General features: G+C 36.5%; 1 protein-coding gene across 1 annotated transcript; it reads right to left on the bottom strand.

The window, feature by feature from the left end:
• Nucleotides 1-5,427: 5,427 nt before the first annotated feature.
• Nucleotides 5,428-22,735, bottom strand: rab22a (RAB22A, member RAS oncogene family). The gene is made up of 7 exons (XM_046852653.1): nt 22,279-22,735; nt 19,064-19,143; nt 18,229-18,310; nt 16,260-16,331; nt 12,924-13,030; nt 7,414-7,523; nt 5,428-7,059 (listed from the first exon to the last, which is right to left on the bottom strand). The coding sequence occupies exons 1-7, from the start codon at nt 22,312-22,314 to the stop codon at nt 6,959-6,961; spliced, it is 588 nt and encodes a 195-aa protein (XP_046708609.1). The 5' UTR covers nt 22,315-22,735; the 3' UTR covers nt 5,428-6,958.
• Nucleotides 22,736-23,490: the final 755 nt, after the last annotated feature.

The raw sequence follows: 23,490 nt of genomic DNA, 5'->3' as shown, positions 1-23,490 counted from the left end.
CATGTGTACTCTACATTTGAAGCTTTGAAGATCATTTTGAGGGATTTGCTTTAATTCAGGTAATAATGATGTTATTAAACTAACAAAAAACACGAATAAATAAATACATAAATAAATATACGGTCCACTTCCCTTCAAATGAAAAGTAAAAATAATTTAGAGCTGAAGTATGAATCATGATTTGCACAGAAATTATTCTGTAATCAGGACTGAAGATGTGACACCAGTACAGTATCCACCTCTGCTTTAATTCTTGATGTAAATCACCAAAAAGCCCTGCTGAAAAAAATGTATAGAAACCCTCAGAGAATTTGTAAGGGGTTTAATGGTTATACTAGCGATTATACTGTTTTAATGGAAATCCATACCTTAATATCAATCATAATATCAAATTAACTGTCTGCATGTCTTCCTCCTTTCCTCCAGCGCGTACCTCCACCTCTCCAGGCTCTTCTCAATCTACTCTCTACTCTCACCACAAATTACAATATCATCCGCTTACATTATAGTCCATGGAGACTCCTGTCTGACCTCATCTGTCAACCTGTTAATTACCACTGCAAACAGGAAAGGGCTCAGAGCCGATCCTTGATGCAGTCCCACCACCCACCTTGAACAAGCCTGTCATTCCTACTACACACCTCACTGCTGTCACAAAATCCTCATACATGTCCTGCATCAACCTCACATACTTTTCTAACACACTTGGCTTCCTCATACAATACCACAACTCCTCTCTCGGCACCCTGTCATATGCATTCTCTAGATCCACAAACACACAATGCAACTCCTTCTTACCTTCTCTATACTTATCCATCAACATTCTCAAAACAAATATTGCATCTGTGGTGCTCTTCCTCAGCATGAAATTATATTGTTGCCCACAGATGGTCACCTCACTCTCAGCCTGGCTTCCACTACTCTTTCCCATAATTTCATGGTGTGACTGATCAACTTTATTCCCCTGTAGTTACTGCAGGTCTGCACAGCTCCCTTATTCTTAAAAATCGGTACCAGCAAACAACTTCTCCATTCCTCAGGCATTCTTGTACCTTCCAAAATCTTGTTGAACAACCTGGTTAAAAACGCCACTGCCATCTCTCCTAAACATCTCTACTGGTATGTCATCTTCCTGCTTCACCATCTCCATATCATCCAACCTTCTCTCTCTCTCTCTGTCATTTTCTTAATTAATCAGCTGTTTAAAATACTCACTCCACCTTCTCAACACACTCTCCTCACTAGTCAACACATTTCCATCTACATCCTTCCCAGCTTGGTCCCGCTGCCTGGCCATTTGGTACAAATTGTTTTCTCCTTCCTTAGAGTCTAACTAATCATACAGTCCTCTTGACATCCCTCTTTACCTGTTGCCGTATCTCCTTGTACTCAATTTAAAGCACAGCTTCAGAGGTCTTGTGGAGTCCCTGACCTGGAGGGTCAAACCTGTTTTGATGGCACAAGGAAGACTGATTGGTGTGTACATTTGTGGACACTGTGTCTCAAACAGCTATGGGGTTGTGTACCTGCAAACCTGTCAGTGTGCCCATGCTGATTAATGTTCACTGGCAAAAGTCTCTACAGTTGGTAGATCAGTGATAGAATTGGAGCATGGAGCAGTGGAAGAAAGTGACATGGTCTGATAAATCACTTTTGTTTTTACATCATGTGAATGGCCATGAGCAAATAAGTTGTTATCTGTGTTATAAACGGCACCAGAGTGCACTGTGGGATAGAAACGTGCCCTGCCACATTGCAAAAACTGTTTAGGAAATATTTGACAAAAAGTACATTAAATAAATTAGGTTGTTGAATTGATGTTTATATTCCCAGTATCTCAATTTGAATGAGCATCAGTGGAAATACAATGTGGTCCTGTTTCAAAACTTACAGGACATAAAGGGTCTGTGGCTAATATCTTGAGGCCAGATACTACAACTGAATAGTGAAGTGAATTTTATATATGTTTAAGAAGGATTGACTGGCTCACCTTAACAAGCTATTTTGAGTGTCAGATATGGCCATAGAATTAATAGAAAATTGTTATGAAATCACTTGTGTTAGCTGTCTTGTCTTATGCAATCATTAAAAAACTCATATTAAAGATATCAATGTCAAATAAACTTGAAAACTTAAAACTCAGTCATAAAATTAATGCCTAATATTGTGCAGGTCCCCCTTGTGCCACTAAAACCTCTAAGTTGTGAGGCAAGGCTTCCTTAGACCAGACTTGTTTCTTTTCACATCCTACGGATATTAGATTGAGATTGAAATATCAGGAATTTGGATGCCAAGTCAACACCCTGAACTCAGTGGCATGTTCCTCAAACCATTCATCAAACTATTCTTAAACCAAATTCCATTTGCAGAGTATCATATAGTGTCTGATGGCTTGCCTTCTTCCTATAGCGCAATTTTATGCTACTGTTAAGATGAGTGAAACAGCTGTCCACATGATGTAAAAGAAATACATTTATCAGAAAGGTAACCTTTTTTTCTGGCCCTTACAGGATGTATACTGTACCAATTCAGATGCTCTCCCATTTTAAAAGCTTTTAGGGGTGGAATAGGTATCAGAATGGAAATCCTGACTGTTTTGTGTTACGTACATAGCAATATACTTCTGCAACTCAATGTCAAATGCAAAAATATTTTATTTTCCACAATGAGTTTGATGTTTGATTAACAATTAAAATTATCTATAATTTGTGAAAGTATAAATAATTATATATATATATATATATATATATATATATATATATATATATATATATATATATATTTAAAATACAACGCTTCTCCATTTTTCAGGGTTCATTTATGTGTAAAAATTTATTTACATCGCTTTAAAGCTCCAATAGCTACAGTGGTCAGATTTTAGTGGTTACAGTGGTTGCTCAGCAGTGGTTTTTATCTTGGAACCATTTTTGCCCAGTCTCTTTCTTATGGTGGAGTCATGAACACTGACCTTAACTGAGGCAAATGAGGTCTGCAGTTTTTTGAATGTTGTTGTGGGGTCTTTTGTGACCTCTTGAATGAGTCGTCGCTGTGTTCTTGGGGTAATTTTGGTTGGCCGGCCACTCCTGGGAAGGTTCTCCACTGTTTCATGTTTTTGCCATTTGTGAATAATGGCTCTCACTGTGGTTCACTGGAGTCCCAACGCTTTAGAAATGGCTTTATAACCTTTCCAGACTGATAAATCTAACTTACTTTCTTTCTCATTTGTTTGTGAATTTCTTTGGATCTTGGCATAATGTCTAGCGTTTGAGGATCTTTTGCTCTACTTCACTTTGTCAGGCAGGTCCTATTTAATAGATTTCTTTATTGTGTACAGGTGTGGCAGAAATCAGGCCTGGGTGTGACTAGAGAAATTGAACTCAGGTGTGATCAACCACATTTTAACAGGGGAGCAAACACTTTTTCACACCACTGTATATCTGTATTTGTTCTTTTTTTGCTAAAAAAAACTAAAAGCATGGGCTTTTGCATTAGTGTAATATAGTCTTTTATAATACAATTTAAATATTGTGTTGTGTTTATGTTAGTAATATATGCACTGTTACACTGTAATATGAATAAAAACCAGAGGAACATTCCTTGCACTGATGTATCAGTCTATTGGGAAGTGTAATGGAAAAGAATCAATGCCAGAGTGCTGTGAGTTTTACTTGCACATAGTAGTGCTGAGTCTTTTATGTACGCTACATTGTCAAATGTATATGGAAATAAAAAAGTGTCTAGGGGCAACAACATCTCATATACAGTTTGTAGCTTTAGGCCTCACAAAACTCACAGCAGGTATGTCAAATTGCAAACTTACAAAGTAACATCAGCATTAGAAGTATGCATCAGGAGTTTTATGAAATTGGTTTCCATGGCTAAACAGCTATACATAAGTATAAGCTGTTTTTCATGGTTTGGGCTAGGTCTCTTAGTTCCAGTAAAATGCAAAGATATTTCAGTCCATTGTATGCTTTGAAATTTGTTACAAAAGTTTGGGGAACACCGCTCTCTTCCTATTCCCTTTCTTATGTACGTATGAGCAATGCAAGGTTCATAAATTCATGGTTTGATAAGGAGAAACTACAGCACCCTATACAAAATGCTGACCTCAGCCACAATGAACACCATTTGTAATGAACTGGAACAGCGTTTGTGAACTCTATATTAATGCCTCTTGGTATGGAACAATTATATTGGATTAAATATTCTAATTCATCAGGTTACCAAGTAAGAAAAAATGTTCAGCAATTTTATACATTGCAATGTTATAATACATGGACAAGCTCTGCCTTCTGGGAAAACTTTGCAGCATCACAATGATCGCAATCAAAGTTCTGTTTCTCAGACTGCAAACTTGTTACTAATCTAGGTAATACAGAAAACTGGTTTGCAAAACTGACATTTCAGTAGTTCAATGCTATGTTAGAGGTTCTTTAAATTGACACACATTAACTGTAATAGGAAACCTGGTAAGTGAAAATACTGAGTAATATTCTAATGTTGTAACTAAGAATATAATCTGCAACACAATGCTGATTTGTTGAGTGGCGATAAATAAATAGGGAAATCTTTTATTAATAGGGCAGCCTTATTGGGAAATAAAAAAGATGAAAAATTTAAAGACAAACCTGTTCAGGACTGCCTGATTATGACTCCTAATAACATAAAAAAATATTATAATACAAAATGTATCTTTGATATTTCCAATAATTTGTAATTGTCCGACTTCTAAAAGCTAATTTTAGATAGGTCGCAATACATTATTAGGCAGTATGAGGTGTGCAAAACTATATCTTTACAAATATAGCTATGCTAAAGGATATCGGACATCAATGAAGTGAAATGAAATGCTGTAAAGAAGAAAAAATTTCAATATAGTGTGACTGATAAACTCCTTCCAAACTTCCAGTTATTGAAGTTTGAGTTATAGTTTTTCAGGGCGGCTCTAAAATGTTACTGAATTTTAAGAATTTTTTTTTTGTGTGTGTGTGTGTGTCACCTGGGATTATTTTTTGTTTATAGAAGTTTGTGCATTTCCAGTTGACCTTTCTAGAGAGAGACATGAAAATCCCAATAGATCAGCAGTAACAAATCTTTCCTAAAAACCAAAACCAGCTGTGTGCCACCAAATCAGCTTTGACCCATTGAGGCATGGAATTCAAAAGAACTCTGTAGGTGTGCTGTGGCTCTGGTAGGCCTTTTTTAGGTGGGGCCATTCCTGATTTTTTTTGCTGGGCATCAGGGTCAGTTATCCTGCTAAAAGGGGCTGCTACTATTCCTCATACCAGGCTATTTTATTTCATTGCTCCATGCTTAAGTTTTGATGTTCTTGCTCTATATGCGTTTTCAGCATAGTTGTTAGAAAGGGCACTCTGACCAATCAGATACATTTCAGCCCTATACAAAGCAAGCTGTGATGCCCTGTGTGTTCAGACACTATTTTATTGTAGCCAACAAATATTTACAATTTTCAACAAATTGTGGTATAGTAGCTGTTCTGTGGGATTGGACCAGCTCTCCACATGCATCACTGAGCCTTAGGCATCCATTGCCATTTCTGATTCACTGTTTGTCCTTTCTTGAAACACTTTTGTTCTAACTGCAGACCGAAACAAACACCCCACAAGACCTGCCATTTGGGAGATGCTTCAACCCAGTCGTCTAGCAATCACAATTTGGGCCTCCTTCAAGTCACTCAGATCCATATGCTTGCCCATTATTCCTGGTTCAAATGAATCAACTTCAAGAACATAATTTTTTCTAAATCACATAATGGCTACAGTGATCATGTTCAAAAGACAAAACGGAAATTAAATTGGAATTCAAGTAGATTGCTAAATGGTTACCAATTATTTTAATATTCTTTTTATATGATGAAAAAAATACACATTATAGTTAAATAATGCTAATTCTGCTCATCAGGGGTGGAGGGTGGGTTTAGGGGTTCTTAAGATTCCAAAGATATTTTTAACAGTCATGTACATTATTCAAGTCCAGAATGAAAATTTCCTATTAATCACTTCAAAAGTTCAAAAGTCCTTTTCCTTGTGGATCGATCAGTGAATGATCACAGTACAAGTGTGCAGATAAAACAGACAATGGCAAAACAGTCAACAAAACAGAGGGCATTCATCTCACAGGACTGAGATGGCACATCAACTTCATTCATTCAATAGTAACATATAACCATAATTAAAAAAAATAACTATAATGATATGTAACATATTTTGGAACTGTATGAAATAGAGCACACAATCTGTATGAATCATAGAGTTTGATCAGGCTAGTTAATTATCTTGATGCATTCTGAAAGGAAAAAAGTATTCCATAAAGCCGCAAAATTATTCTACCAAAGAAAAAACATCAGCAATAATTCTTCAGATAAATGTTGCCCCACATTGTAAAAGTAGTTAAGATAGATAGTGTCTTTAACTTGTACAATTTGTTTAGTTATTTCTCATATACCACCAGCCAGGAAATGCCTTTTGTTTTGGATTTAGTATAAAATCTATAAATGAAAACGTGTGAATCTTTAAGTATGAACACAAAGGAGTATTAATCTGGGTTATAGAGGAACAGAGAACCAGAGCAACATTTTCATGTCTCTACATCTACATGGCTCAAATGAAACAGTGCCTTTTTTGTGATTTCCAAAAGTTAAATATAGAGTGCCATAAGGTCTGAGAGACCAGAGTTTTCCAATGTGTACTCCACTTTAATTATCCACAGCAGGGAGTAGAAATTTCTGTTGCAACATCATTTCAAGACAGCAATGCGATTAACAGATTTTTTGTCTTTTTTGCAGAGGCTCTATATGGGTTTAGACAAAGGAAGTATTCCAAAATGGTGAAGTCATAAGATTATTACTGTGCTCTTATTATAATTTCACTGTTATTGATACTGTTTTCAGTAATGTAGAGGTGAAAAGCAAAAATAGATTTGGCCAAATTATGCATTAGCAGCAAGCACGTTCCCTGGTTAAGTCTGATTGATCACGTCGCAGTTTCAAGCCCTTCAGCCCGGAGTCACTCGTTACTAAAAGTGGAATTTTCTGGCCTAAAAACAAGAAAAAAAAAAAAACATGATTTCATTCAGATAGTTAGATGAAATAGAAAGCCCTTATATAAGCAATTTGGTGATTGGTCAGGTTTCTACATTCTTTTGGCAATATAATGTAATAGTTACAGTAAGACCACTCTATTTCAGTGCAAGCAACTAGTATATATTATAACCAATTACAATTAGACTAACCTGTGGGCTAAATCTTGTAGTCTAAGACTAATAACATTCTTCTACCAAACACAATTAGCACCCTGAAAATTATTTGGTTTTAATTTAGACTTTTTGACTGAGACTATACACTTAATGCAGCAGAGGTAAAGAGACTATTTGCATAATTTATGTCCTTACTTATCTCAGTGAAGATTTCATTGATGTTAATAGCATTTTTGGCACTAGTTTCAACAAAAATTGCATGGATTGAGTCAGCATAGTCCTTGGCATCCTTCTCTGGTACCTCCCTGTAAAATAAAAGATGGAGAAAGAAAAAAAACAAAATTATGCCATTTAACTTACATAAAATTATAGCACATTATAAAATGTATTGAAATAGAAGGAGAATTATGTAATCAAATAATTTAACCATATTGAGCATAAATGACATAAATTAAACAGGTTATTTAATAGTTCTTTAAATTTAATGTTAAGGAGGTACTGTTTGGCTCTAATTTGGCAAATGTTGACATTCAAAGCTAATATTTGATGACTCTTCCTAAAATAATATAAATGAAAAATATTTTCACAATGTTTATAAATGTGCTATGCATTGAATATTATGGTATGTATTGCACAAAATACAGATTTACCAAATAATTCTCTTTTAAATTAAATTAAAGCCAAACAGTACCTGTTTAAAATTAAATGAAAAGAACATTGACTTCGTTACAGTTCACCAGTGGTTTCAATTATTTTCACATTAACTTCACTACATTTCAAAGTCAAACATCTTACTTTTTACTCAACTACATTTTGCAAAATCAGTTCTTTCTTTTTATTCACTAGTGGATGCGAACTTAACTGGCCAAGCATGCAGCAAAGCAACCAGTCAGGGTAGAGCTCACACTGACATTGTTTAAAACCTACCACTTGCTGGTATCTACTTAGCACAAAGATACAGTTTGGCATCAGTTCAACAGCAAGCAGAACATTTTTAGAGTCATAAATGATGGATGAAACTCCTGACTAAGTTGCCACAACACCTCTAGCCATATTTGTGCGATTTCTTGAAAGTTTTGGGCTCATGATCATTTTAATAGACATAAATCAGTGTTTGACTCATTAATATCATTCTATTAATTGATTTGTGTGCTAAGAGTAACATTGGAGTCTTTTCACATAAACTGAGTTGATTGAACAAGAATCTTGTGATAAAAATAATAAAAGGAACATTATAGCCATAATAAATCATAGTTCTTTTGATACTTAAGTTCATTTGAGGGCAAATACTTTACTACTTTTGCTCAACTGAAAGTTTTACTTTAGTAATATTTTACCAAGTGTATCTCTACTTTAACTCAAGTAAATTGTTTGTGTATGTCGTCCATCATTGGAGAATACTGAAAAAGTTAAAACATTCTATGTCAAGGAACAACACTATCACTTTTGTTGATCACAGAGCCATATTATTTAGCAATTTTGCCCTGGAACTTTTGAAATAGCAGTTTTAAATGATAATGACGCTCTCTCAACACTCTCTTTACACAAGCAGAGATGCTAGATATACAATAAAAAAGGAAAGTACACCCTATTTGAGTTCTATGGTTTTATTTATCGGGACATAATAAAAATCATGACTAACTATCAGGTCTAAGAATTAGGTGAATACAACCTCAGATAAACAACAATACATGACACACCATGTAATAATCTCCTTTTACAAAAATCAAGCCAAAAAGAAGAAACCAATACCTAAAAGGGTGAAAAGTCCCCTTATGATTTAATATCTAGGACAATATTTAGCAGCAATAACTTGTTTATTTTTATTACATTTGTTTATGCACAGCTCTCTTAAGTTATGTTGGAAAACTGCTTGGCCTTTAGAAGTTAAAAATGGCTGCCACCAACCCGCTTCCTGACCCCTGCTGGGACACCAAACACTTCTTTCCCAAGATGAAAGAGGTGACAATGCTGTGGTTTTCCATGTTTGAGCACACCTGCAATAACTGGCCTAAGAGGGAGAACGGCCTACTACACACTCCCACCTGAGAACAAAGATAACTAGCTAAAGGAGAGAGAGTTTGTTGCCCATCTTAAACCTGCCCCGGGTCAAATCCATGCACAGAAGCTTAGACAACAAACCCTGGCTAGATTAGATTAGATCAGATTCAACTTTATTGCCATTAAACATGTACAAGTACAAGGCAACGAAATGCAGTTTGGGTCTAACCAGAGTGCAATATCAGCAAGTGCAGGATATACAGTGTTTACATGATTTACATAAGTTAAATAGAACTGTATTACAGTTTTTCTCAAATGCTAAAACACAAAAGCCAATCCTCTAAACCAAATGACCAGTTGTCTAAACACATTTACTAAATCTAGCCATCATTTTCCAATATCATAAACACATTTCACATGAAGACACAATTCACAAAACACAATCCTCCGTTCTCATAAATCTTAACACATTTTTTTTTGCTAAAACAAAAGTTGCAAAAGAACTCTGCTCATATTCTCAAATGAAAGCTCATGTGATGCAAAATGCTTGCCACAGTCAGCAATATTTAAACACAATGAACACACCTGGCGTCATTCATTACACACAACGACTCAAAATTGAAGACACTTGTTGCTAATGCTGTGACCACATGTACAAAAGCAAGTTCAGAGTGCACAGTTTGCTGAAGATTCCAAACAAACACAATGGATGAAGGCAGAGTCAGGGGAAGAGGAATTCGAGTCAGAGGAGGGAGAAAGGCTGGCCATGGAAGAAGAGGAGCAGGCCAAAGAGAAAGAGGAGGGAGAGCAAGACAACCTCGCACCATCATTACGGACGAGATGCGAGCAACAGTCATTGACCATGTCATTGTCCATGGCATGACAATGGCTGAAGGAGGACTACGAGTCCGTCCAAACCTAAGTAGGTTCACCGTGGCCACCATTATCAGGGCATTCAGACAACACAACAGGTATTGTACTCTATTGCTTTCTTTGTCATAATACAATTTTACAAGCCTGTGAAAGTACAGTGGAACCTCGGAGCTCGCGGCCTCAGCGTTTGCGACCTCGCATGCTCGCGAGCTGCTCAAAACGCTAGTTTTAACATTTCTAATCAACGTTTATCTCATTAAAATTGTCTAAAAAATGCTTTAAAACTATTTTTATTATGTATTATTATACTGTACTTCTCTACTGCATACTTTACTGTACCTGTACTTTATTTTTTTTAATTAAGCATTGTAATTGCTGTTAATTTACATAAAGTATTGTTAAAATAGTCTAAAAATTAAGTGTTATGGAGTGAAATAGTGTTATTTACTCATTTAAATCGATTTCGTATAGTGTTCTTTGGGTTTTTACTGGGTTGGAAGGGCGATCAAAGGTCGCGAAAATTCGGAACTCGCGACCGGTCTTGGTCCGTAACCCTCGCGAGCTCCGAGGTTCCACTGTAGTCTATTAGTTTCAAATCAGTTGTTACTTTCTTTAGAGTTAAAAGAATGCCACATAGAGGTGGGAGGGTTGCCATATTTACAGCGGCACAAGAAACCCTCATTGTGGATATGGTTCATGAGAACAACCTCATCAGACTCCGGGAGATTAGAGACAAAGTGATTGCCGATAATGTCAACTTTGAGAGCATTGATGATGTCAGCTTGGCCACAATAGACCGAGTTCTCCGGCGCCAAAAGATGCGGATGAAACAGGTCTATAGGGTTCCCTTTGAGCGCAACTCTGCGCGACACAAAGACCTACGTTACGAGTATGTGCAAGTAAGTATACATCCATGTTCACAGTACAGTTAGTGGACATACTGTGTTGCTCAGTGGCCTACATTACTTCTGGACAATACTGTGCTACCTGATTGACTGTTGTTCTGAACACCTGTGCACTTTTACATTTTCACAGAGGATATTACAGTTGGACACGATGGCCAGACCTCATGAGTACCTCTTCCTGGATAAGGCTGGCTTTAACCTGCAGAAACAAAGGGCAAAGAGGCCGTAACATCATTGGCCAAAAAGCCATCACTGAGGTTCCTGGCCAACGGGGGGGGTAATATTACTCTTTGTGCGGCCATGGGTTTGGAGGGGCTTGTCCACCGGCATGCTGTCCTTGGGTCTTACAACACCCAACGTCTCCTCAACTTCCTAGAGGAGGTAAAAGACATCCTCCTGGACTGCCAACAACACCATCCTGGGCCCGGGCATCAAACTTATGTGATCATTTGGGACAATGTACGCTTCCACAAAACAAACCAAATCAGAGAGTGGTTCACCACCAACAGTAACCACTTTTTAAACGTCTGTCTGCCACCCTACTCCCCTTTCCTGAACCCTATAGAGGAGTTCTTCTCATCATGGAGATGGAAGGTTTATGACAGACCACCATACACTAGAGAGGACCTCCTAAGGGCAATGGAGCTGGCCTGTGTTGACATCCCAGTGGAGGCCTTCCAAAGATGGATGCGCCATTCCAGGGCGTTTTTCCCACGGTGCCTGGCAAGAGACAATATAGCCTGCGATGTGGATGAGGTGATGTGGCCTGATGCAGCTCAGCGACATGATGCCGCAAAGTGATTGTGGTGTGTGTGTGTGGTGTGAATAAAGTAAATAAAAAAACTTCACACCCTGATCATGTTTTCAAGAGTACTGTTGTGTGCAATAGATTCTGTTTTTGCATTGAGTTGTGTTACAGTAGTGTACATGCAGAATTTACTATAGATTTATACTCTTCATATGAAACTCTCAAATCTAAATGCCTAATCCTCTGCAGAGATCTAAGAACATCCATTACTGTAAAGTTTAAAAAATATGCATTGGCAGTTATGAAACAAAGAACCTTCTCACAAATTGAGCATTGTGTTTTCAATTGTTTTGCTGTAGTGTGTAATGATGTGTATAGTGTTTACATTTTTGAAAGCTTCGAGCTGCTCTTTTGGTGTAAAAGTTTGAGTTTTGAAGTAAGAAGGTGTGGTTGTGTTTATGTAGCTTTAGAAAAGGGTGTTGTGTTTAGACATTGGGGAACATGGAGGAAACGTTTGTGAAATGTGTTTTAGCATTTGAGAAAAACTGTATTATTATAAGTTACAGATGTATATGTACTACGAATATAATATACATGGCTGTGCCCTCACACTCTCAGCTACAGACCCATAGCATCCATTTAAAATTAAATGGCATGCCAACCATGTAGTTCAATCCTTATCACAGTCCCTGCTATCTTTAAGGCAACCTGCAAGGGGAACTTTGGGCAAAAACATAATCAAAACAAATACCTGAAGCACTGTGCAACAAAAAAAGTGGGAAAAAAAAAAGAATTACAAGCCGACTACGTTAAGAGTGCCTCTGCTGACCCAAGTCCACTTCTAAAAGTCTCTGCAATGGAGCATCAGAACTGAACCATTAAGGATTAAAACTTAATCCCAGCTAAAAAGATCATGTTGAATGTCATGATCATGTTTAATTAATTAATTAATTTAAAATACAGATTAGAATGACAGACATGACCGGTTGGGTCTTTACACTGTATTAGTTGATAGGTAGAGTTAACAGGCCAACTTCCATCAATGTGCAAGCCATGGGGAAAATGGCACACAGCAATCCAGTGAGATTACAGTTGCACAAGAAAGAGCTGTTAATCACCTACAGTAATACTAAAACTGACAGTCAAATGGAGAAGCGGAATTAATAAAAGAAGTTTACCTGGAATCTGTGAGATCACATTTGTTGCCAGCAATGGCCACCACTATGTTGGGGGGTCCATGCTGGTGAAGTTCCTTTACCCAGTTCTTCAAAGTTAGAAAGGACTCCTAAGAGACAAAAAAATACATTTATTATTATTTTTGATTATAAAGTTTTATGCTTTTATACTTTTGAAATAAAATGTTGACTCCAATTTTATTTCATACTTTTCCATTTTTTTTATCATTATGAATTTAATATATATGCATCTAAACAATTTGTTGCATTTATCTGTTGTGAAGCTTGCATCACAGCTTCTTCAATTTGATGTTTGTTTAGGGGATTTTCTCCCTTCACTACACTCTACAGGAGGTTAAAGACATGCTCATGTATCAGGTCTGTTGACTTGACTAGACCAATTCAAAACCTTAAACCTTTCCTGTAATGAAGTCCATTGATGTGTCATCTGTTTTTTTGCTGCACAATCAAGTTCGAAATTAGATTGGACACATTTCTTTGAAAATTGGCACAGTTTGTTGAATTCTGTATTAATTATGCTGCTACCATCATGAGCTCAATCATAAATATTATTAATTAATCCATTCCAGAAGAAGCCATGTAAACCCTAGCCATGATCCTCCAGCATCTTTGACTGATAAGCTTGTTTGTTTTGAATCATGAGCAGATCATCTCTTTTTCAACACTTTGGCCTTTCTATCACTTTGATAGTGGTTATTAGTTGAAGATCTTTTGCAGCTCAGCTCTTTATTTCTTTGAAAATTCTCGCAAAATCATGTTGAATGGTGCCTGTGGTATGGTCAACCTTCTTGAATTAGTGGATTGTGACAACTTCACCCACCATGACTATTGATTTGGGATTTTCCTCAACAGCTCTTTCATTTTATTATCAAATGCTGTTGTTTTCCTTGGCTAAGGAACACCAGTAGCCTTTTCCTTGTTCAGAACATTCCAAACTGTTGTATTGACATGTGCATGTACAATAACTCTGATTGATTTTCCATCTTTTCTTATCTATAAAATTGCTTTATTTTCTCTATAGACAGCTCTTTGGTCTCCATGTGGGTTTATCGTTTATCAGAATCAGAATTCTTTATTGATCCTATAGGAAAATTGTTTTAATAATAATAATAATAAGCTGTCTGAATGCCTCCAGCACTGCTCGACTGGTACCACCTTCTCTCAGAATGAGAGGTAAGTATACTTCAAGGCTCTTCTCTGTTCTGGCACCGTGGTGGAATTAACTTCCCCTAGATGTCCATACAGAGGAGTCCCTGGCTATCTTCAAGCGATGATTGAAGACCTACCTCTTCCTGAAACACTTAAATTAGCACTTTCCGAGTTTGCTTTGTAGAATTCAAGAGTTATTTTTATATTAAGTTTATAATCTGGCGTACCAGTGTAGATTTATTCATTGCTAGAGACTCAAAGCACTTTTGTACGTTGCTCTGTATAATAGCATCTGCCAAATGCCGCAAATGTAAATGTAATAATAATAATAATAATAATAATAATATGCAGGGGTTAAAGGACAAAATAGAAATTCTATTCTGAATTCTATTCTAATAGTAAAAACAACCATTATACCTGGCAAAATGAACCACCTGCAGTCTCATTATTATTGTTTAATCTAAAACCAAATTAAATATATAAACATGCATATACTGAGACTTTTGGATAGTCACACAATTTTAATAATTCTGTCTCTGTACATCATTACAATTGAATTGTAGATTTTCAGCTTTAATTCCAGGTTTTTAAATAATGCATTAACCATTTAGAAATTACAGTAATATTTTACAAACTAACAAATATACTAATAACTAATAAATATAGGGATTTTTTTTTATCAATTACAGCATGAAGTCTATTATCCATTGAAGCAACAAATGAATTTTTTTCTTTCTTTAAATGCATTGCTAAAATTTTGTAGCCATACAGACAAAACACTGCCTCCATGTTTAACAGATGACTGATGGATTAGAAGACCTTCATTTTTCTCTTTTTAAAATTCTAGTCTCTTTGGTTTCATCTATGCAAAGAATCCAGTTCCTGTGCTGGGTAGGCATTTTGTACAACCAGGCATTTTTTTACAACTGAAAAACAGAAGGCTTTACCGGCTTTCTACTCTTATGTGTTACTATTGGTTTTCATTTGTAAGTATTTGTAATGTGTCTTGATTGTACCCTTTGACAATGCTGCACCTCAAAAATGATCTTTTTTGGATAGATTTGGAAAGTTTTAACTATAATTAATATAAACAATTTGCTGCAATAGCTTAGTCCTGCATGTATGAGGAGTGAGTGTATGGGAGGAGTGTGGTATCAATAGACAGAAGGTAAAAATAGGGTGATGTGGACACGTATATGCAGGTTAAATCAAGTTGTGAAACTGCAAAGGAAAAATGTTGCAGGCCTGCAGAAAGCAAGCTGTTCAGTTATTGAAAGACAAAAGAAAAAATAAGCACTTGAGTGACTTGTGTGAATAGCAAATGTATGAATCAAAGTACAAGTCCAATATCACATGTTGGACAGTGATGTAAAGCAGGGCACCACTGGATCCTGGAGCAGTGGAAATGTGTTCTTCGGAGTGACTAATTGCATTTCTCTTTTTGAGACTGGCCAGATGCCAAAAGAATGTTACCTGCCTCACTGCTTAATGCCAAATGTTTGGGGCTGTTTTCTGGGGATAACCTAGACATCTTACTTCCAGTGATTCGAAATCTAAATGCATCAGCATACCGATACATTTTGGACAATGCTATGATTTCATTTTTTTGTGAACAGTTTGGGGAAAGCCATTTTCTATTCCATCATGACTATGCCCAGTGTACAAAGCAAAGTTTATAAAGATATAGTTGGATGAATTTGGAAGTTGGAAGAACTTGACTGGCCCACATCTTTGGAATGAACTAGAATGGAGATTGCAAGTGCCTGACCTCACAAATACTCAACTGGATGAATGAGCAAAAAATCCAACAAACATTCCAGGTTGTTGTGTAAGGCCTTCCAAAAAGAGTGAGATCAGTTACATATTACATATTAATATCTATGAATTTAGAATGCAGTGTCATTACAGTTCCTGTTGGACTAATGATCAGGTGTCCAAATACTTTTGTCCATATAGACCGACAGATAGATCGATACTATAGAATATATATTACTTACTTATATAAAATGTTTAATGGGATTGTTGATAAAACATTTAATGAACATCAAATCTGCATTCTAAGATCATTATATTATATAATTATAATTATATTACATGCACTATATAAATGGGCTACAGTTGTTGTTGGTTCAGTTTTGTTTATAAAAGGATTATGAAATGATTCAATACCTCTTTTGTAATGTCATAAACAATGATAGCTGCAGCTGAGCCTCTGTAGTACATAGGGGCAAGGGCACGAAACTATGGGTAGAAAAAGACATAATTAGCAATATAGTTTGAGCAAATTATCTTTGTCCACAATTTTATTCAGAGGGTTAATTACAATAAAAGCATTTTCATGAATACACACACACACACACACACACACACACACACACATATATATATATATATATATATATATATATATATATATATATATATATATATATATATATATATATATATATATATACACACACACACACAGTGAGGAAAACAAGTATTTGAACACCCTGCTATTTTGCAAGTTCTCCCACTTAGTAATCATGGAGGGGTTTGAAATTGTCATCATAGGTGCATGTCCACTGTGAGAGACATAATCTAAAAAAAAAATCCAGAAATCACAATATATGATTTTAAAAATATTTATTTGTATGATACAGCTGCAAATAAGTATTTGAACACCTGTCTATCAGCTAGAATTCTGACCCTCAAAGACCTGTTAGTCTGCCTTTAAAATGTCCACCTCCACTACATTTATTATCCTAAATTAGATGCACCTGTTTGAGGTCGTTAGCTGCATAAAGACACCTGTCCACCCCATACAATCAGTAAGAATCCAACTACTAACATGGCCAAGACCAAAGAGCTGTCCAAAGACACTAGAGACAAAATTGTACACCTTCACAAGGCTGGAAAGGGCTACGGGGAAATTACCAAGCAGCTTGGTGAAAAAAGGTCTACTGTTGGAGCAATCATTAGAAAATGGAAGAAGCTAAACATGACTGTCAATCTCCCTCGACTGGGGCTCCATGCAAGATCTTACCTCGTGGGGTCTCAATGATCCTAAGGAAGGTGAGAAATCAGCCCAGAACTACACGGGAGGAGCTGGTCAATGACCTGAAAAGAGCTGGGACCACCGTCTCCAAGGTTACTGTTGGTAATACACTAAGACGTCATGGTTTGAAATCATGCATGGCACGGAAGGTTCCCCTGCTTAAACCAGCACATGTCCAGGCACGTCTTAAGTTTGCCATAGAACTTTTGGGTCACAATTCCACTAAACGTGTTTGGAGGAAGAAGAATGATGAGTACCATCCCAAGAACACCATCCCTACTGTGAAGCATGGGGGTGGTAGCATCATGCTTTGGGGGTGTTTTTCTGCACATGGGACAGGGCGACTGCACTGTATTAAGGAGAGGATGACAGGGGCCATGTATTGCGAAAATTTGGGGAACAACCTCCTTACCTCAGTTAGAGCATTGAAGATGGGTCGAGGCTGGGTCTTTCAACATGACAATGACCCGAAGCACACAGCCAGGATAACCAAGGAGTGGCTCTGTAAGAAGCATATCAAGGGTCTGGTGTGGCCTAGCCAGTCTATAGACCTAAACCCAATAGAGAATCTTTGGAGGGAGCTCAAACTCCGTGTTTCTCAGCGACAGGCCAGAAACCTGACTGATCTAGAGAAGATCTGTGTGGAGGAGTGGGCCAAAATCCCTCTGCAGTGTGTGCAAACCTGGTGAAAAACTACAGGAAACATTTGACCTCTGTAATTGCAAACAAAGGCTACTGTACCAAATATTAACATTGCCCTTCTCAGGTGTTCAAATACTTATTTGCAGCTGTATCATACAAATAAATAGTTAAAAAATCATACATTGTGATTTCTGGATTTTTTTTTAGATTATGTCTCTCACAGTGGACATGCACCTACGATGACAATTTCAGACCCCTCCATGATTTCTAAGTGGGAGAACTTGCAAAATAGCAGAGTGTTCAAATACTTATTTTCCTCACTGTATATAGTTTTCATTTCTATAGTATTCTCCCTTAAGAACATATAATAAAATACATTCTGCATTCTGATTTAATTATTTCCTTGCTATCTATTCATTTACATTTCAATTCATTCTATTCAATGCATTTGTTTACCCTTTCTTGTCCTGCTGTGTCCCAAATAAGAAACTTATGGTGCTCATTTTGGTATTGTACTGTCTTCGTCATAAATGATGCACTGCAAAAAAAAAAAGTATAATTAATTGGTACAACGTTAGACTCTCTAAACAGCATTCTATTGTGTCCAAGCATTAAAAAAAAACTGGGAAAAAATAAAAACATTTCCCCCATCTCCTACGCAAACTTCTGCACATTTCAGAAATCCTGCATAAGTAAGACACCTTGTTTACTTCACTACTACCAAACATCACAAGGCAGGAAAAGTGTGATCCGTGATCTGCTGAACTCCTCTGATTTACATACAAAACAGTTTACACAGAATAGTTAAAAACGTATTTTGGTAAAACAATGCCTTGCTGACTGTTTGCTGTTTAAAAAGGACGCAGTAGCTAAAAAAAAATCACTTCACAATCATGGTGAGCAGAAAAGCATAGCAGCATGCAAAAATGACTGAATTTTGAGATGGGATGGGTTACAAAGCACCATTCTGTGTAAACTCTAAAGACATTTGTAGGTAAACATCCCAAGAGACCAGCAGATTCTGAAATCCTTTTAGCACAAACCTAACACCATGCAACAGTTAGTCACAGAGATGTTTCATGTGAATATCTACTGAAGGTCATGATTTTGTGCATTGTGCTGATGCCACATGATTGGCTGACAGCATTAATTAGCAGGTTTAAAAACAGTTTTATTAAAGTAGAGTGTGAGTTTATGAAACAATTCCCTAAAAGCTGAAATAAAATAAATATGTTCAAGATTTATTATAACATTCAACATGAATAAGGAAATGTTTGTGCAAAGAGCTTACCCAATTGTAGGATTAATGTTGGGATCAAAGTTATCCTCTACAAACCTGCACACAATGCTTGACTTTCCAACCCCAGTGTCCTAGAACATGATATAATATAGTCAACTCTAACAAAATACACATTAACCAGAAGTTTCAGTTCAGATAGAAAAAACATTACCCTCATCTATCTCTGTTTTACTGAAGTCTAAAGGGCCTTTTTTAATGATCTAAAGATAACTTTTGTTGCTTTACCTAATCAAAGTTATTTTTGAGATTACAAATAATTTTTCTCTTGATAAAGGTTTTCTCATGATTAACAACTATTGTTCCACATACACTAAACACTATATGGATAAAAAGCTGTGGGTACCCAACCATAAGATTCATGCATGCATTATAACTTTTGATATAATAACCTTCCAGTAGATTTTGGAGTGTGCTTGTGGAGATTTGTACTCATTCAGCAACAAGGGAATTATTAAAGTTAAATTAAATTAAATTCATTTTTATTTGTATAGCACTTCTAACAATGAACATTGTCTCAAAGCAGGTTTACACAGAAAATGGGGTGTGTAAAAGTGAATATGTTCTTTATAAGTAAGTTTGTCACTGATGAGCAAGCCGGTGGGGACTGTGGCAAGGAAAAAGTCAGGTATCGATGTAGGGAGAAGAAGCCTGGGGTGCAGTCAGCATTCCAATTTATCCCAAAGGTTTTTGGCAGGGTTGAGGTCAGAGCTCTATAGCAGGCCACTTAAGATTTTCCACTTCAACCCCATGTAAACCATATCTTCACAGGGCTTGCTTTGTGTACTGTGGCACTGTTATGCTGGAACAGGTTTGGGTCTTCTAGTTCAGGTGTAAAGAAATTTAATGATATTGCATCCAAGATCATCCTATACAAAGTTGTGTTTCCAACTCTGGAAGAAGTACATATGGCTGGCAAGTCGTTGGCCCAGTATTTACTTACTTACAATAATTTCTTACTTAGATCTGTCTGTCTGTCAATCCATCTATCTATCCATCCATCCATCCATCCATCCATCCATCCATCCATCCATCCATCCATCCATCTAGTGTCCTTGAAAGCACTAAATGAAGCATCTTTCACTGAAGTAGTGATATTATAGTGATACTGAATGAATGGTCAGCTGGATTTCACAAACTATATGTGATACTATGGATCAGTAGAGTGTCCAATGAGTAGTGATCTCATGCAATGGACAAAATTGTAGAAACTGTCTAGACATGACAAATATATAATTAAATAAATATCTAGACATATGCACTTTATTGACAAATTCATTACAAGTATTACAGTAAGTTGGCTCTATTGTTATCCTAAAGAAACAACTTTCACTTCGATCATTAGATCCAAAACAAAGAAACAAGAATGAAGCATTGTCTTTCTGGGCTTCTGTTGGATATCATGCAATTTAATGTTACTTACATTTCATACTAAGCTACATTTAGGTGTATTTTGTCAGTTGGTAATTCATCTGTATATTCTTTGAATTTACCCAAACAAATAAACACAGATGCTCACACTTTAGTTAATTAAGGAAAAGGAATCCTCCCAGAGTGAAAGCAAATCAAATGACACGGTCACTCTGAGAACTTAAAATCATTTAAAGGATTACTCAAGTTGTCCTTTTAAAGTTTATTTCATTTGCTTACCTTGCAATTTCTTTTTATATATTAATATTTAGGTTATTATTTATGTTGGAATAGAGGAAACAGAATTTCTTCTCTAAGCAAGAACTACATTCAGAAACAGTGGTGTTCTTTGCTGTTTTTATTGCACAACCTGCTGTTCTATAGAGTTTAGCTTAATAATATACCCCAAACTTTATTTATCAGCCACAACATTGAAACTACTGACACTTGAAGTAAATTGCATTAGTTTTCTTGTTAAAATAGCTCCTCTGAAAGCAATGGGATATATTAGGTAACAAATGAAAAGCCATTTCTGATGTTGATTTAGGTAAAATAGGAAGGCATTTGGACATGAACAACTCTGCCACAGACCAGATGTTCCAAAGGACAACTAGTAAGTTGGGTCATTTGCTTCCATGGCTCATAGATCTGCTTGGGGAGAGAAGGCAAGCCCATTTGGTCCAATCCCACAAAAGGGCTGCTGTAGCACAAATTGATGAAGAAGCAAATGCTGGCTATGATAGAAAGGTGTAAGGACACAGTGCATCACAGCCTATTGTGTATCCAGCAGACCATTTAGACTGCCCATGCTGATCCCTGCCCACTGCTGATGACATCCTACAATAGGCATATGGACATCAAAACTGCACAATGGATCAATGGAAGAGAGAAGTTTGGTCTGATGGACCGTCTTTTACATAATGTAGATGACTGGGTGCATCACTAACCAGACACCAGATCACACTGGTAGAGGTTATGTAATGTTGTGGCCAATTTTCTGCTGGGCAAATCTGGCAATCACATGGATGTTACTTTGACATTTACTACCCACCTAAGCATTGCGGAAGAACAAATACACTCCCTTCTTGGCAATTTTACTCCCTAACAGCAGTTTTAAGAGGAAATAGAGAATAGTTGGAGAAACATGACAGAATTTAACATGATTTGGCCTCCAAAGTTTCCAGATCTTCATCCAATCAGCATCTGGGGGATGTGCTGGACAAACAGGACCGATCCATGAAGCAACCTTAAAAATTAAAGTACTAAAAGGATCTGTATTTAGTGTCTTAGTGTCAGATTCCACAGCACACCTTCAAGGGTCTTGTGAAGTCTCACTTGTGCCTTGACAAGTGAGTTGCGTCAGTGGCAAACGGGGGACCTACACAATATTAGGCAGGTGGTTGAATGCTACATAATGTCTAAACGTCTACATGTCTAAACGGTGTACTTAAATGTAAACGATGGTATAACTTGATTACTAAGGATGGGTAAATGAACGAATATAATGGCGAATGTTTGAATGGCGTCAGCAACATTAATTACATTAAATGTAAAAGAGATCTGGTGATCACTGTTTTCTGGTCATTAATTATTAAATCCTAATTTTGAAATAGCTTTCTACAAAGACATATTTCATATTAAGGAGTGGATATTCCCACTAGCAAATCTGCTTGCGGAGCTGCACCCGTCAAATACCAAGAATTGCTGATGATCAGCAACAAATTGTTGCTCCTACTGAAACAACGTATTAACAAAAGACAGAATCAAAATAGACAAAAATATTATTAAATGAGTCTTACCCCAAGCAAGCACACTTTCAACTCTCTGAGCGACATTTCGAGTCGTCAAAAAAAAGAAAAGCGTTCCTAAACATCCCAGACTGTTTGATAAAAGTCGTCAGCAACTACTGCCATGTTTTGACGTAAGCTATTACTATCTGTCCGGCAGACCAGCCACATATCTAACAATGCAACTCGTTCCAACAAATATGAAAATATAGCACTGATATAGAAATATGCCCTAGTACCAAAACGTTTTATTAACGAAACGAAAAATAAATCGACAAATGTAAACGCTTAGATCCGAAACAGTTTCGTTATAAACCCGTCATGCAGACACAACAATACAGTGTCCACCATCTTGAAGCGCTGGTCACGTGATAGCGATTTTTTTTATTTTATTTTTTATTTTTTTTACCAGATTGACTTTTTTCTTTCTGTTTTCAGCATTCTACTCTGTTGGCAATATGAACAGCTCATATAAAGGGTATTGTTTACATTTATAATGGGAGGTGTGTTTTGTAAGTGGTCAACGCTGAATCTATGACGGAAGTGTTAGTTAACGTTAGAAAAAAAAACCGTAAAGCGGATATATTAAAATAGAGTGCCCCCTATCGTGTGAGAAGGTATTGCAGGTTTGCGTGATTTGCAGGTAAACTGAATCATCTCTCTGCTCTATTCTGTTCATATGTTAATATATATATACATATAATATATTATATACTATATTATATATATATATATTATATAACATATAATACTATATGTATAGATAATATATAATACACTCCCACATTTCAGCAACTATTTTAGTATATCTTCTAAAAGGACAATACTAAAATGAAATGAAATGAAACTTGGAAATACAGTATTTTAAAGTAGTCAATGTGCAGCTTGTATAGCAGCACAGATTTACTGTCCTCTGTAAATAAATTAACATACAGCCATTAGTGTCTAAATAGCTGGCAACAAAAGTGAGTACACCCTAAGTAAAAAACAACTGTACATCATTTAACCGTCTTTAAGAAGCCCTCCTATCTGCCACTCATTACCTCTATTAACTGCACCTGTTTGAACTCATTACCTGTATAAAAGACACCTGTCCACACACTCAATCAATCAGACTCCAACCTCTCCACTATGGGTAAAAAAAAAAGCTGTCTACGGACACTTGGGACAAAATTGTACCTGCACAAGGCTGGGATGGGCTACAGGACAATAGGCAAACAGCTT

This window comes from Silurus meridionalis, chromosome 1, assembly GCF_014805685.1.
Source record: "Silurus meridionalis isolate SWU-2019-XX chromosome 1, ASM1480568v1, whole genome shotgun sequence".
Lineage (NCBI taxonomy): Eukaryota > Metazoa > Chordata > Actinopteri > Siluriformes > Siluridae > Silurus > Silurus meridionalis.
Note: the sequence above shows the minus strand (reverse complement) of the source record. Positions and strands in the feature narration are given on the sequence as shown.

Excerpts from the sequence above, each read along its gene's own strand:
- rab22a (XM_046852653.1), bottom strand. The coding sequence starts at position 22,314 with ATGTCGCTCAGAGAGTTGAAAGTGTGCTTGCTTGGG. Across the intron at positions 16,332-18,228 it reads ACACAGCAGGACAAGAAAGG|TTTCGTGCCCTTGCCCCTAT; the intron begins GTAAACAAATGC and ends TTCTACCCATAG. Across the intron at positions 7,524-12,923 it reads TGTGATCTCACAGATTCCAG|GGAGGTACCAGAGAAGGATG; the intron begins GTAAACTTCTTT and ends TTTATTTTACAG.